The sequence below is a fragment of the Electrona antarctica genome (genome assembly GCF_951216825.1).
Source record: "Electrona antarctica genome assembly, chromosome: 4".
NCBI lineage: Eukaryota > Metazoa > Chordata > Actinopteri > Myctophiformes > Myctophidae > Electrona > Electrona antarctica.
Genome location: NC_136809.1, coordinates 42,772,576 through 42,787,402, shown reverse-complemented (window position 1 = coordinate 42,787,402; position 14,827 = coordinate 42,772,576). Strand labels below are relative to the sequence as shown.

At 45.3% G+C, this 14,827-nt stretch overlaps 1 protein-coding gene across 1 annotated transcript in view; it reads right to left on the bottom strand.

The window, feature by feature from the left end:
• tenm3 (teneurin transmembrane protein 3) overlaps window positions 1–14,827 on the bottom strand; it is a 411,418-nt gene that overhangs the window by 158,525 nt on the left and 238,066 nt on the right. Inside the window, exon 9 of the mRNA XM_079498542.1 lies at window positions 582–713. Within this exon, the coding sequence (XP_079354668.1) occupies window positions 582–713 (132 nt within the window). The remainder of the gene's footprint in view (window positions 1–581; window positions 714–14,827) is intronic.

The following is a 14,827-nucleotide window of genomic DNA, read 5'->3' as shown; positions in this document are numbered from 1 at the left end:
GGAACCTCCACCCTGAGGACCCCTATAGGGAACCTCCACCCTGAGGACCCTATAGGGAACATCCGCCCTGAGGACCCCTATAGGGAACCTCCACCCTGAGGACCCCTATAGGGAACCATTTAGACCCGAGGACGCATCTGTGTCACCTTATAGCTTTCAACCACTTTAACCATTATTTTAAACTTCAGCTGTTGGAAAATGGCAGATGTACAAGCTCATAGTGCCGTGCTACAAGCTTGTAGATCCGCTATTTGGGGAAAATCATGAAAATGTGTGCTTTGAATATATATTCTTTCACAGCAAACGGGGGGGGGGTCCCTGGAACAACATATGTTCAAATGGGCGTTGGTGGCCAAATACATATAATTCTGGGGCTCCTTGACATGAAAAGGTTTGAGCACCAGTGCACTGCTCCTGGAGGAGCGAACCTGTGTACGCTCTACTGCCACCATCTGGCGGAGTCAGGTTACCGCACTGATACATTTTTTCAGAAAACTGTCATGATTTGGAAGACATTTTGTAGAATCTGGACTCAGGTCTTAATGGGGATGAAGTGGTTAGAGTTGGGGGCATGGTCTCACCGTTGTCTGTCGACACCAGGATGGTGTTGGGCGTGGTGTCTCTGGCCCCGCCTCCTACTACGCCTCCATTCTCGAACGCCCCGTAGCCCTCGCTCTCCTGCAGCTGCCAGTTCAGACCAAACAGATGCATGGCTGCATGGGGCGAGAGAGAGAGAGAGAGAGAGAGAGAGAGAGAGAGAGAGAAAGAGAGAGAGAGAGAGAGAGAGAGAGAGAGACCACATCATTACTCCCTGTAGGGAGGGAGAAACCACGCTGCAGGATAAACTGTGCACGTGTGTGTGTGCGTGTGTGTGTGCGTGTGTGCATCTGTGTGTGCGTTTAAAGAGCCATGGACAGGTCAAAGCAGGAGTTAGTGTATCTTGTTGATCAATGCATACTGAAGCACCACTTTTTAACAAGCTCTCCAAACACCCCCAAGGCCCTGTGTGTGTGTGTGTGTGTGTGTGTGTGTGTGTGTGTGTGTGGGGGGTTGGGGGTTGCGTGTGTCCGTTGCGTTTGGCATTTAGCCTCGGAGGTTTGTGTAAGTGGAACAATTACCAAGCCGACTAAACAGCATATGCAGTGCACACCTTTCCACACTTATAGTACATTAGGCACAGTAGCGTCTAATATTACAATTGTAAACTTCAGGCGCACACACGGTTAAGGAACCCAAAGTCATTAGTTACGTCATGCCTAGCCCGCAGTCCTAACGACTGCACCGCCGCCCTACCCACCGCACTCACACGGCAGTGATGTCACAGACTTACCCTCAGCGTCGTTCCAGCGCTATCTCCTCATGTCGCACCGGCCGCCGAGCCTCAACAGCACTCGAGGACCAATGCTCATTGCACTGCCACCAAAATCAGCTCCCTTTAACCCTCACACCGGCAATGCATTTCTATACTACATTCACTATCGCCAAAAGCACCCACACCCACGCACGCACACACGCACACACACGGGCCACGGAACACTGTTGCCAGGTCTATGAAAACAAGCCCACAAAAACTGACTTTCTACACGCTACTTACACACACTACAACTCGCTTACAATACGTGGACCTGGCAACAACGGCTGATTTAAACCTTTGGCGGACATCGCCTTCCTTCTTTTCTTTCACATTACAAAGTAATTATAACTATGACAACTGGTTCCCTGTATTCTACAATGATAACTAAACTATGTTAAATATATTACAAAAAAAAGCACATGCACAGTTGCACACACATGCACGCACACACGCACATGCACACGCACATGCACACGCGCGCACACATGGATGTTAAAATCAAAGCGGGCTGTCTATCTGACGTGAAACCAAACAACATCACCTCTCCGTGCGTGCGTGCGTGCGTGCGTCAGGCGCGCAGCTACGGGTGGGCCTGGGTGGGCCGCGGCCCACCCATATAGAGAGCTGGACCACCCATCGATTTTTCAAAAAAATACATAATAAGTTTCATAATGTCTTTCTTTCTTTCAGTAAATATGTTTTTGTTGTGTTTTTTACATGATCATCTTGCTTAATATGAATAAACAGGCTGTCGGTTCTTTTTCACTAATGTGCCTAGACTAGCCTTTTTAAGACCCAGGTTTTTGGCCTAGACTTAGCCCTGGTCCAGTGCTTACAGCGAGTAGAGCGAGTCTCTCTCTGACGCCCTGTGGCAGTCCCTTCCGCAGCCCTCTGGTCATATTCTCACTCCCGTGCGCGGGTTTTCAAATACCAGCAAATAAACAAAACGACGTAACTACTCACCGAAACAAAGCATGCTAGACCTTGGTAAAAGTCTATTCTCGTAGCTGGGAAGCGTCTCAGGTCCCCAGCTTCTCTCTAAAATGCACTTTGTGCCATTTTAATAACGCAATGTACCCTGAATTTACCGGGCAGAGTCATTTCTTCTACTATGGCATTTCCGGGTTTTGCCTGCGCCGATCTGGTTGGATTTATTTTATTCAATGATTAAAATAGTGCATTTTAGAGAGAAGCTGGGGACCTGAGGCGCTTCCCAGCTACGAGAATAGACTTTTACCAAGGTCTAGCAGGCTTTGTTTCGGTGAGTAGTTACGTCGTTTTTTTTATTTGCTGGTATTTGAAAACCCGCGCACGGGAGTGAGAATATGACCAGAGGGCTGCGGAAGGGACTGCCACAGGGCGTCAGAGAGAGACTCGCTCTACTCGCTGTAAGCACTGGACCAGGGCTAGCCTAGACTATAGTATATAGGATGCGATCATGCAAGTTGTTACGTCCACTTCCTGAGACTGCTGCTGCAGAGCCATGTGGAGATGTTTACTTTTTGTTTCATTAATTTTTCTCGTTCCGGGGCCGTAGCACGCCGACAAATCTGATAAACTAAAAATAGACTAGGTCGCGGACGCGGTGACAATACTGTGGATTATGCTTTTCTAAATCTTCCGAAGTTCCGACGCCTCAGCAGTCAGCAACAAGGTATTTGGAATGGATTGGAAGCTTGTTTTGTGATTTTTCCACGTTGATGCTTTAGTTTCAAACAAAGGCTATTTATTTCTGCAGCTTGAAGAGATACGTTAGAGTGTGTGTGTGTGTGACGTGTGTGTGTGTCGTGTGTGTGTGACGGGGACGGTAAACACTAAACGCCACAACTACGAGAGAGAGAGAGAGAGAGAGAGAGAGAGAGAGAGAGATGGGGAGGGAGAGAGGGAAGGGGGAGAGAGAAAAAGAGAGAGAGAGATTTCTTACTTAGTGACACTTGAGTCAATTTTCGCCACTCCTCCGACAGGCGTGCATGCATGCATGTGTGTGCGTGTGTGTGTGTGTGTTTGTGAGTGTGAGACAGACGTATTTGAAGCGTTCCAGCGGGTCTGTCTGTCTTGTTAATGTTAACTAAAGCCGGTAAAAATAAGAACTGCCTGGCTGTCACTCTGGGGGCAATATAACCCGAAATATAACCGAAATACGCCAAATAAATAAATAAATAACCGATTAACCCCACTCGCGTGTGCGCGAGTGCGTGACCACCACGCACGCGCGCTGCGTGAGCGTGCGTGCCGGCCCACCTAGCCATAGCGAGGCCCATCTAGAATCGCATTTCTGGCTGCGCCTCTGGCGTGCGTGCGTGCGTGCGTGCGTGCGTGCGTGCGTGCGTGCGTGCGTGCGTGCGTGCGTGCGTGCGTGCCTGACCTTGGGATGGTACCCACTCTCTCTCTCCCTCCTCCAGTTGAGGTGTCATGGTAATGTCAGTGTTCATGAACACTGCTGAACGTGCCTTTCACATAATTGGCCACGTTTTCTGTGTCGACACCTGGATGACTCGATGAGCGCAAAATTGTGGGACTTTGTCCCCCTTTGTCTGTTTGGAAGTAGTCCAAAAGTTCTCTATAAACATGTTGCACTACATCCTAGTTTGCTCTCATCCACTGTCTCGCTGTTTGTTCTCAAAGTGATATTAGTCCAACTCACACACAATGTACAGCAGACTGCTGGGCGAGCGCTGGCGCTTTGGCATGGGGGTCAGATCAACATATGGAATGAATTCTGTACTGGCCATATTCCATATATGGCCAATATATGGCGTGTCTTGAGTGTACAGGGTTTGATGAGGTCAGATCAACATATGGAATGTCAGAACTGGTCAGCTCCATATATGGAGATCTAAAGGGTGGCAGCGGGGGCAGTGTCGAGTGTACACGGGAGACATCGAAGAGGAAGGACGGGTGGGGAAGGATCAACATATGGAATGTCAGAACAGGTCAGCTCAGGCCACAACTGACATTATGTATAGGTCATTTGGTGTTTTCATTATTTACGATAGAGGGCGCTCTTCGACAACCTGTGAGTGATCCCAGGACTTCCGAAGAAGAGCACACCCGGAAATAACTGATGTAAAGAAATCCAATATGTTAATATTACTTCTGTTCCCAGACAGCGTTTATTTTTTTCTATAACGAAGCTATATTCAACTGCCAAAGAGCTGAACATCATGGTGGCTTTTTTCTCCCGATGAAAGTAGAGACTATCTTCTTTCTTTTGAGATATTTGATGTTTACATCATAGAACAACATATACTGTGGGTCTTCAAAGATTAGTAAGATTAATAAAAAACAAAACCAACACGCTGGCAGTGTGGCGACTGCCAGATTTGAAAGAGAACAGTGTTGTCATCATTTAGTGGATGGTATACAGAATGAGAATTTTCCCATAACGTGTTTATTCTAAATTTGGGTGCGTACCAGGTCATGGTCGCTCCCTCTATGTGGGCGTCACTCACCCTGGAGAAGCAGTTAGTCAGGCATGAGGTATTGAGGCGGTGTCCCTTTGAGTATGTCTTAAATACCGATCTCATTGATAGCATAAGTACACAGGGCTTAAGTGATTAAAGGGAATTGAATCGAGTCCTGTTCTAGACACAGGTGTGGAGATTCAAAGCCGTCAAGGACAGACTTCTATCCTTCAGGCTAATGACGGTGGCATTAACCCATTTTGGGCGGGAACCCCGTTTGGTGTTTTAACTAAGCATTATGTTATAATTTAGCTATTGAAAAATAGCAGATCTACAAGCTCATAGCGCGCCACCGAGTGGCGCGCTATGAACTTGTAGGTCTGCTATTTTTGAAAAATCGTAAAAATGCGGCACAAATCTTTGAATATATATTCTTTCAGAGCGAACGCTTTTTTTTAGTTCGACGTCAGGCCTGAATGGGTTAAGTGATATGCTATCGCTAGCAGGGCCCCTCTGGCTCAGCATGTTTCACTGTCATCCATGTCAGAATCAGACAGACCGCTGTCTGATGATAGCGCTGAGCTGAAATACCCAGAGAGGCAGCCGCATACTAATGGCTCTTATTATAGAGGAACAAATTATTTCATATAAATGATAGAGAAAGCTGAGACGGAGGGAGAGAGAGGGGGGGAGGGAGAGAGGAGGGAAAGAGGAGAATCGTGTCAAGAACCAATTAGACACCTTAGGCACGTTTAGAGTGAGAAAGCCCTTTGCAGGGTTCACATGCACGCACACGCACACGCACACGCACGCGCACACACACACACACACACACACACACACACTGTAACACACACACACACACACACACACGCCTCCCTCGTTAAATTAGAGCCACGCTGTGCTACCAAGCTACCCACCACCCCTCCTGTAGAGGAGGAGAGCAAAGGGTCATGGGAGAGAGAGCTGGTAGATCGACATGGAGCGTGCACGCATGCGTGCGTGTGTGAGAGAGAGAGAGAGAGAGAGAGAGAGAGAGAGAGAGAGAGAGAGAGAGAGAGAGAGAGAGAGAGAGGATTAGGATCCATGGCAACTCTCTCAGGAATGAAATTGAATGTTGGAGTGAAAGCCGTGATGGAACTCCATATTAACATTGCTTTTCAATAATTCGTTACATTTGCCACGCTTTAGCGGAGGTGGCGTAGAGAGGGCAATACATTATATACTGGATTCATTTCCTGCTCTCTGAGTATCAAGGCCTGCGTTATAATGACAGGCTTGTCTCTTTACTCCGGGGACTGTTTGCACCCAAAGGTGTGATCTTGTAATCAACGCATATCGGCATCGAAAAGCGGGATTCATGCGCCGTTGCGTGATGTGGTGTCGTGACACTATAGTGTGTTCATGCCCTGGGAATGCAGACGGATCTGTACAGCATCGATGTTAACGTCCTTGGGCAGTAATTCCTGTACTTCTGCTTAGACAGATTAAAGCAAGTCCAGTTGAACGGTATACAGTGCAGTGGAAAGGTTGTGAGGGGGATGCACCAGGAGGGTGCACCAGGAGGCCCAACTTGAAAGGAAAGGAACCCGTACCTATCCCATAATAACCCCAGAGGGTAGTTGGGCCACCACAGATGATCTGTTGACCAGCTCTCTGCATCTCACTCGGTCCTTGGCTGCTCTCATTGCCTCGCTGAGCTTCAGGTGAGTCAGTGACATGAGATGAGAAAAGAAAATAATAAAAAAATCTAATAAACATTTAAAATGTAATTATTAAAAAAAAGATTGTGATCTATTTGGGGAATGACTATGTTATCCATTATTTAAACAAAAAACAAAGAAAAAAAAATAGGCCAAAGGCTATTCAGGGGTCCTTGCCGTGGAAAAACAAATAAATAAATACAAGTTTGGGAAGCCGGTTTATATAAATCAACGAAATAAATGGCCTACGCCCCTCCCACCCCCCCGCTGTGTTCAAAGCAGATGTGAGATCAGCCCCCCTCCCCGCTGACAACCTTTCCCACTCGCAGTGGTAAAGACACGGCTGATCCCAGTTCAGATGGTGCTAATCTCTCACACGCTGAGCAGGGACTACACACACCGCACCGCATGGATGGATGGAGGGAGGCTTTAAAGAGCCACGGACAATAGACGAGATGGGAACAAAAAGGAAGGAATGTAGTGGAAAGAGCCGGGCACTCGCACAATCTTAACTTATCTGCCCTTCACTGGTCCGGTTGGCCACTTATTCTCAACGTTTTTTTTTTATTAGCCTATTTCTAAGGACCCCCATTGATATTGTTTCTGTCTGTCTGGACTGAAACCTTTTACCTCTGTGGGGTTTTTTTTAATACATTTTATAGTTTTTTTGTAAATAAACTTACTTACCCTACTAACACACGAAAGCATGAAAAGTAGAAGATCTACAAGTTCTAAATGTGGCACAAAGTGACACATTTTGAGTTTGTAGATCTCCTACTTGTGATTCTTTTGGAATTTGAATCCTATAAAGTAACCTATTTGGACATACGGTTTCCACCCGACAGAAACAACATGCATCCCCCCATTTTGATACATGTTATCCCTGGTACCGCAATCTACGCTATAAAGCTTTAGTGTTCATTTAATTGTGTCTGTGTACAAATGGTACACAGACGCAATGGTAGGCTGGAGAACACAGTGCATTGTGGGTGAGAGAGTCTGTGCATGTGTTTCTGTGAATAATGCTCATCTCTGATGCTCTCAGACTGTGTTGTTTGTCGGGTCCAATTAACTTCAATTAAGCGTCACCAGGCCTTCCACATGGCCTTCCACATGGCCCACAGCCTGGCTTTCCTTCCTAATTAACCAGAGAGCACCATGCCGCATGACACAACACACACACACACACACACACACACACACACACACACACACACACACACACACACACACACACACACACACACACACACACACACACACACACACACACACACACACACACACACACACACACACACACACACACACACACAACTATAAAGTTAATCACACACTTTGAAAACAGTCAGTGGTGGGAAAAGTACTCCATTTCTTCACTTAAGCAAAAGTATCAATACTGCAGTGTAGAAATAGCTCTGTTACAAGTAAAAGTCAGACATTGTACATGTACTTTTGGACTCTGGAAATGGAATAAACAAAAACAATAAAGGGAATCTCATATACCAATCCATGGAGCAGTGCGACTCTGTTTTGAGAGATTACCCGCGGCGCTATATATGTTTTGTCTTGCAACCTGACGGACCGGCCCAACCGACTTCCGAGTCTACCGGGAAAAGTCCTGGTTGATTAAACTGTCAGTCCGACCATGCTGCATATAACAAACAAAGTATTCCAAGAAACACTTGAATGAACTTAACTGGATTCATCAGATTTCACAGGTTCATGGGTCATAGTAGGCCCTATAGCTACCACTGTGTTTCAGAGGGGAATTATCTGTTGGGTGCACAGCAGACCATATCCGTATCCGCTGGCTTCACTAGACCAGAACGAAAAACTACAAAATGAGATAATCCCATGCAGTCTATAGGAGCTAATGGGTTTTCAGAGAAATACAAGGACGCACGTACGCACACATGCACAGTGCGCACGTGCACACACACACACACACACACACACACACACACACACACACACACACACACACACACACACACACACACACACACACACACACACACACACACACACACACACACACACACACACACACACACACACACACACACACACACACACAGGGGCATGCACGGCCAGAAATCCTGGGCTCCCGGGCCCCCAATATTATTAGTCAAAGTGACACATTAACAAGCCTAGTTTAAGCCGGATCCAGGATCTATGCCAGTGGGGATGTGTGTTAGAGAATTAAACAAGGCTATGTGTGACCAGCACTCTGTCTAACACCCTGCTATCTGTCTGCATGACTCCACACCATCCATCACCTTAAGGGGTTTCACTTTTATTCAAAGTTCCCCGTTGTTTTGTTTTTAATTGCTATTCATCGTATATGGTCTCTGTCGGGTGGAAACCTCATTATGACCAAAACTGTAATTACTTTTCAGGATTCAAATGTAAAAGTATCAAAAGTAGCAGATCTACAAGCTGCAAACCTGTCGCTTCGCGTCACGTTTCGAGCTTGTAGATCTGCTACTTTTGATGTTTTGTGTAACGCTGTATAGTGGCGCCGACTATATGGGTGCGTCGATCGGTGCTTGTAGAAATAATAAATACGAACCATAAATTAGCCCCCCTGAGCTCCCCTCCCCATTTGAATGTCCTCCTTTACGTTGTCAGAGTGTTGGTGAAGATGCACAGCCATTAGCAGTTTTAGCACCTCGCTAATCTCTCCAGCAAAACCTGCCAATTGAGGCTGAGAGTCTCACAGCTTGAAACAATAGGAATGACCGACCTTGGATGCATATCAACCCATGACAGTTAGAAGAACCCTTCATATCAACCCATGGCAGTTAGAAGAACCCTTCATATCAACCCATGGCAGTTAGAAGAACCCTTCATATCAACCCATGACAGTTAGAAGAACCCTTCATATCAACCCATGGCAGTTAGAAGAACCCTTCATATCAACCCATGGCAGTTAGAAGAACCCTTCATATCAACCCATGGCGGTTAGAAGAACCCTTCATATCAACCCATGGCAGTTAGAAGAACCCTTCATATCAACCCATGGCAGTTAGAAGAACCCTTCATATCAACCCATGGCAGTTAGAAGAACCCTTCATATCAACCCATGGCAGTTAGAAGAACCCTTCATATCAACCCATGGCAGTTAGAAGAACCCTTCATATCAACCCATGGCGGTTAGAAGAACCCTTCATATCAACCCATGGCAGTTAGAAGAACCCTTCATATCAACCCATGGCAGTTAGAAGAACCCTTCCATATCAACCCATGGCAGTTAGAAGAACCCTTCATATCAACCCATGGCAGTTAGAAGAACCCTTCATATCAACCCATGGCAGTTAGAAGAACCCTTCCATATCAACCCATGGCAGTTAGAAGAACCCTTCATATCAACCCATGGCAGTTACAGTAGTAGTAGTCACAAGCCCTTCATTCTTAATAGTTTTTATAGGATAAATATGTATTCAACCACTTTCAACCTATGTGGGGCATTATGGGCAAAATAATCTATGATCACCACTGAATCACAACACAACAGTTTGGCCCTTGAAGGAGCAGAATGAAACATGTCCTAAAATTATACTCAATACCCCCAAAAAATCCCACTGCAAAGTGCCCGTCCCTCTGGGTTATGGGATCTAAAGTGTCCGTGGGATCGATGTCACTTAAGGAACAAACAAACAGCCGTCCCTTCAGACTATTAAACACATATCTTTGTAAGTTTGTGTTTGTTTTTACTGTGGGGACAACAGGCAGCCAAAAGCAACACAGGTCACCTTTAAAATACTCCCAACTTCACTAACAATTTGGACACGAGGAGCGGGATGAAAGCTTTGCCTTCAGTCAGATTTTAGCCTGGCTTCTCTGGCGTGCTCCTCATGGGCCCCTGAGGGCCCCTTCCAGGTCTCTGGCGTGCTCCTCATGGGCCCCCGTCCAGGTCTCGGCCCTTCAATCATTCATTGTGTGTTACAGGGCCCATATGTGCACGTGTGCAGACGCACACACACACGTGCATACAAGTGTGTGACTGTGAGCGCACACACCCACACGAGGCACACACAAATACAGAGGCAAACACACACACTCTCTCACACACACACACACACACACACACACACACACACACACACACACACACACACACACACACACACACACACACACACACACACACACACACACACACACACACACACACACACACACACACACACACACACACACCATCTGCACGCAATAATACACTTAAACATCCATACAAGGATGAAAAACTCAAAAAGGCTTGTAAGAACATACTGTATGTGCACGCATGCAAGCACGCACACGCACACACGCACGCAAACGTGCACGCACGCACGCACGCACGCACGCACGCACACGCACACACACACACACACACACACACACACACACACACACACACACACACACACACACAGAACCCTGTATGACTGACATGTACATATACCCCTGGTACGCACACAGAGATAGACACGGATCATAAGATGGCTGATATAGGTCATGTCAATGTGTGTGTCGGATTTGTATGACAAAACACATTGTGTGTGCGCGCGCGCGCGCGCGCGCGCGCACACACAATGTGTGTGTGTGTGTGTGTGTGTGTGTGTGTGTGTGCGTGCGTGCGTGAAGAGAGAATTTGTGTCAATCATAAATCCCTGGCAGCCCTAAACAGCTTCAAAAGACATGTTTCAAGAAACACATGCATGTGTCCAAGGACTGTCTGTGCTGCAGTAATAATTGCTTCTGTTCATAGAGGGAATAGGTTGACCTTTTGAAATCTCTCTCTCTCTCTCTCTCTCTCTCTCTCTCTGTCTCTCATATCAAAAGAAAACATTTTCTCCCGCTTTTTTCCCTCCTTTTAAAGCTGTGGTTTTCAACCCTTTTCATATCAAGGACCATTGTTTATTCAGCATTTGAGGCACAGACCACAATTTGATGAGATTTAGCTTCTCAGACCCAAAACGTAGAATATTTTGTTGTCGTTGGATAAGAGTTCCATGCTGTATCGACCATAGGACAGATGACAGGAAAACGATCAAAATAGAAAATCTCTAATTGTGTAGACTTCTTGTAAAATATAATGCAGATGTTTAACAAAAATGCAAGGGACCATTTGGTTACCAACTCATTTAGCTTGGGACCATGTGGAACCCCCCCCCCCCCCCCCCAAGGACCACTGGTTGAGAACCACTGCTTTAAAGAAACAATGAATAAATACCTTGCTTCCTTGCTCGCTCTCTCTCTCGCTGCACAGTGGCATACACACTGCATCTCAACTGACAAACCATTAAACCCAGTGTCCCTTGTTGTTCAGTGAGAGCTTTCGCCACAATAACAGCAAACAGAAAATACAAAGCGTGTGTAGAACCGTGCATGTTTACTGTACACAAAACATGTCGAAACCTCTTATCTCCATATTTTAACTTATTGTGTTTTGTTTTGGTTTTTTTAACGCCCCCTTACTTGATCACACTGCAGCGTCACGCAAAAGTATCAAAGGTAGCAGATCCGCAAGCTCAAACCGCGGAGCGAGGAAGCACATTTTGAGTTTGTAGATCTGCTACTTTTAATACTTTAGAATTTGAGTCCTTAACAGTGACGCTTTTGGACATCATGAGGTTTCCACCCGACAGAGATGTTGTGGAGAATCGTACGGCATTCATACGTATCGGGTCAAACACACATTAGTACAGCGTGTTACGAGTCACGGCGCGTCAGTCAGACCACCTTCTGAGTGTTTGAACACCATAACAGAATATATGTCTGGCAGGTTATTAGGGTACAACGCGTGACGTCTAGCTGTCAGACAAGTTCTGCAGTGGAAATTTCAAAGAGATGATAAGTTAATTTGACTCAGCTAATATACAGTACAGTGGCACAATGTTATTTGAATGGGACGGGTCGCATGAACTGTGACGTGCAGTGATCCATCTCGAAAAGAGGATAGAGTCCCTGGTTCTCGGCGGGTAGCGACAACGAGCCTTTCAGATCGACAGCGCTCCACATAACCAATTAAGTTGTGTTACTTTTCTGCCAGACTTGTTGTGTTTTCACTCTTCTATGGTGACAGAAATCAGACAGATTATATCACCTCATACACACAGTTTATTGGTCTTATCCGATCTCTCTCCCTCTCTCTCTCTCTCTCTCTCTCTCTCTCTAGTCACAACAATGTCCACTGAAACTGAAATGTTATGTCAACACACTACCACGAGCGGATCTACTTCAGCAGATAGCAGCGTATATACGCACACACATACACACTCACACGTATACAGAAGCACAGACACGGGCGCACGGACACACGGACACAAGCACAGACACGCACACTATCGGACAATAAGGCCATAACTCACTCCCTTGTTTACAGTGACAGCAGACTGAATCAGACAACACACACACGCACGCACGCACGCACGCACGCACGCACGCACGCACGCACGCACGCACGCACGCACGCATGCACGCACGCACGCACGCACGCACGCAGCATTGTGCCGATAGGAGTGTTTGATCACTAAGCCATCTGTGTTAGCTAAGCGCAAGCATGACAAATTGAGGTTTTAGGAGGACACACATCCTTTCCAATCTGATTGGCCGCCATTCAGCACAGATCCCCCAATCTGATTGGCTGGGGTTCAGCACGGACGAGGAAGTGGAGGAGAGCACTCATGCACCTCCAGTCAAAACATCCTACAGCCACGTAAACCCACGCTCACCTCCGCAGAAATCTGGACCCAATAACTATTAGCAACACACTAAAAGTACAGTAAAAGCACCTCAGTATCGTATTTAAGCACAGTATTTGAGTAAATGTACGTATTACTTTCCAACAAATTATATAAACCGATGTTAACTTCCCAAAAAGCTGGATCTAATCACAGGATCTGACACGAATTTTGACCTGATGGTCAAGATTCAATGTATCCCCTGAGCAAGCAGGCAGGCTCTATTAGCTCAGAGGTAAAAAGGTCAGCGCAGACTGGGTTCAAATCCGGGGTAGAAGAGGGAAGTTACTGTACATTCAAGTAAAAGTAGCCATACCATAATATTGAAATATAAGTAAAAGTCCTGTATTCAAAATATGAACTATAATAATTGTAGTGGAATAGAAGAGTATTTGCACTGATCAGAGATGTATTGGAGAAGAAGTAGGATAGAAGAAATAAAGCGAAGTCAAAACACCTCAAAAAGTATACTTTAACCCATTCTGGGCGGGAACCCCTTTTGGTGTTTTAAACATTATGTTATAATTTAGCTATTTAAAAATAGCAGATCTACAAGCTCATAGCGCGCCACCGAGTGGCGCGCTATGAACTTGTAGGTCTGCTATTTTTGAAAAACCCGTTAAATGTGCCTCAAATCTTTCAGAAAATTGTCATGATTTAGAAAACTTTTTTTTTGAAATGTCGACGTCAGGCCTGAATGGGTTAACTTTAGTACAGCACTGGAGTAAATGTTCTTAGTTATATTACTGCACCACTGATAGAAACCGTCATTCATTAATTCACCTCCAGGACAAATCTGGACCCAATGGATTGTTATCAAACACGTCAGTGAAACTTCACCGAAGGAATGTTTATCCTCTGGCCGGATGGTTTGGTTTGATTAGGATTTGTTCTTCTAGTATAAAAGAATGTCACGGATTTCAGGATTCCTTAACGGTTCATTTGTAAATCTTGTTTTCCAGTTATATAGCCTAAGTTTTGGCGTTTGACAAGCTAGAGAGGAGAACATTTTTCAAAGTTTAGACTGTGTAGTATACACACACAATAAATCAAAGATAAAAAAAAGTTAATTTAACTGCGAAGATTGTACGAATGGATCGGAGTAGAATTAAGAGAAATTATTCACTGTGTAAAGACTCCAATGATTGTAAAGGTCATATTGATCAAATATGTCTGTAAGCGAATGAAGCGAAATAATACAGAAATCAGAAGAAAATAGGAGGGCTATCATTCTGATTAGTAATGCTAGAATTGTTAGAAGGTTGTTCAAAAATAGTTGAGGCCTCTAAATACTAAACGATTTCATTCCTTCTTCATTTCCCTGAAGAAGGCCATTCTTGGCCGGAAAGGTAGGCATGGCTGGCATGCATGTCTAATTTCAAGTTCAATGACGATAGTAATAAAGCTCTTTCCACAAGCGCCTTCAAGAGTGCCTTGACATCGTATTTTTCTCTTTATCTTTTAATAAGTCTTTTAATAAGTGTGTCTGTGCGTTTCATAAATATTGAAGCAATGAAATGTATTAACAAGAGCTTCATGTGGCTAAATAATAACTATATTATCTCTGTTGAGTGGAAACCACATTCTGTATGTCCAAAACTGTAACTTTTCATGATTCAAATCAGCATCAAAAGG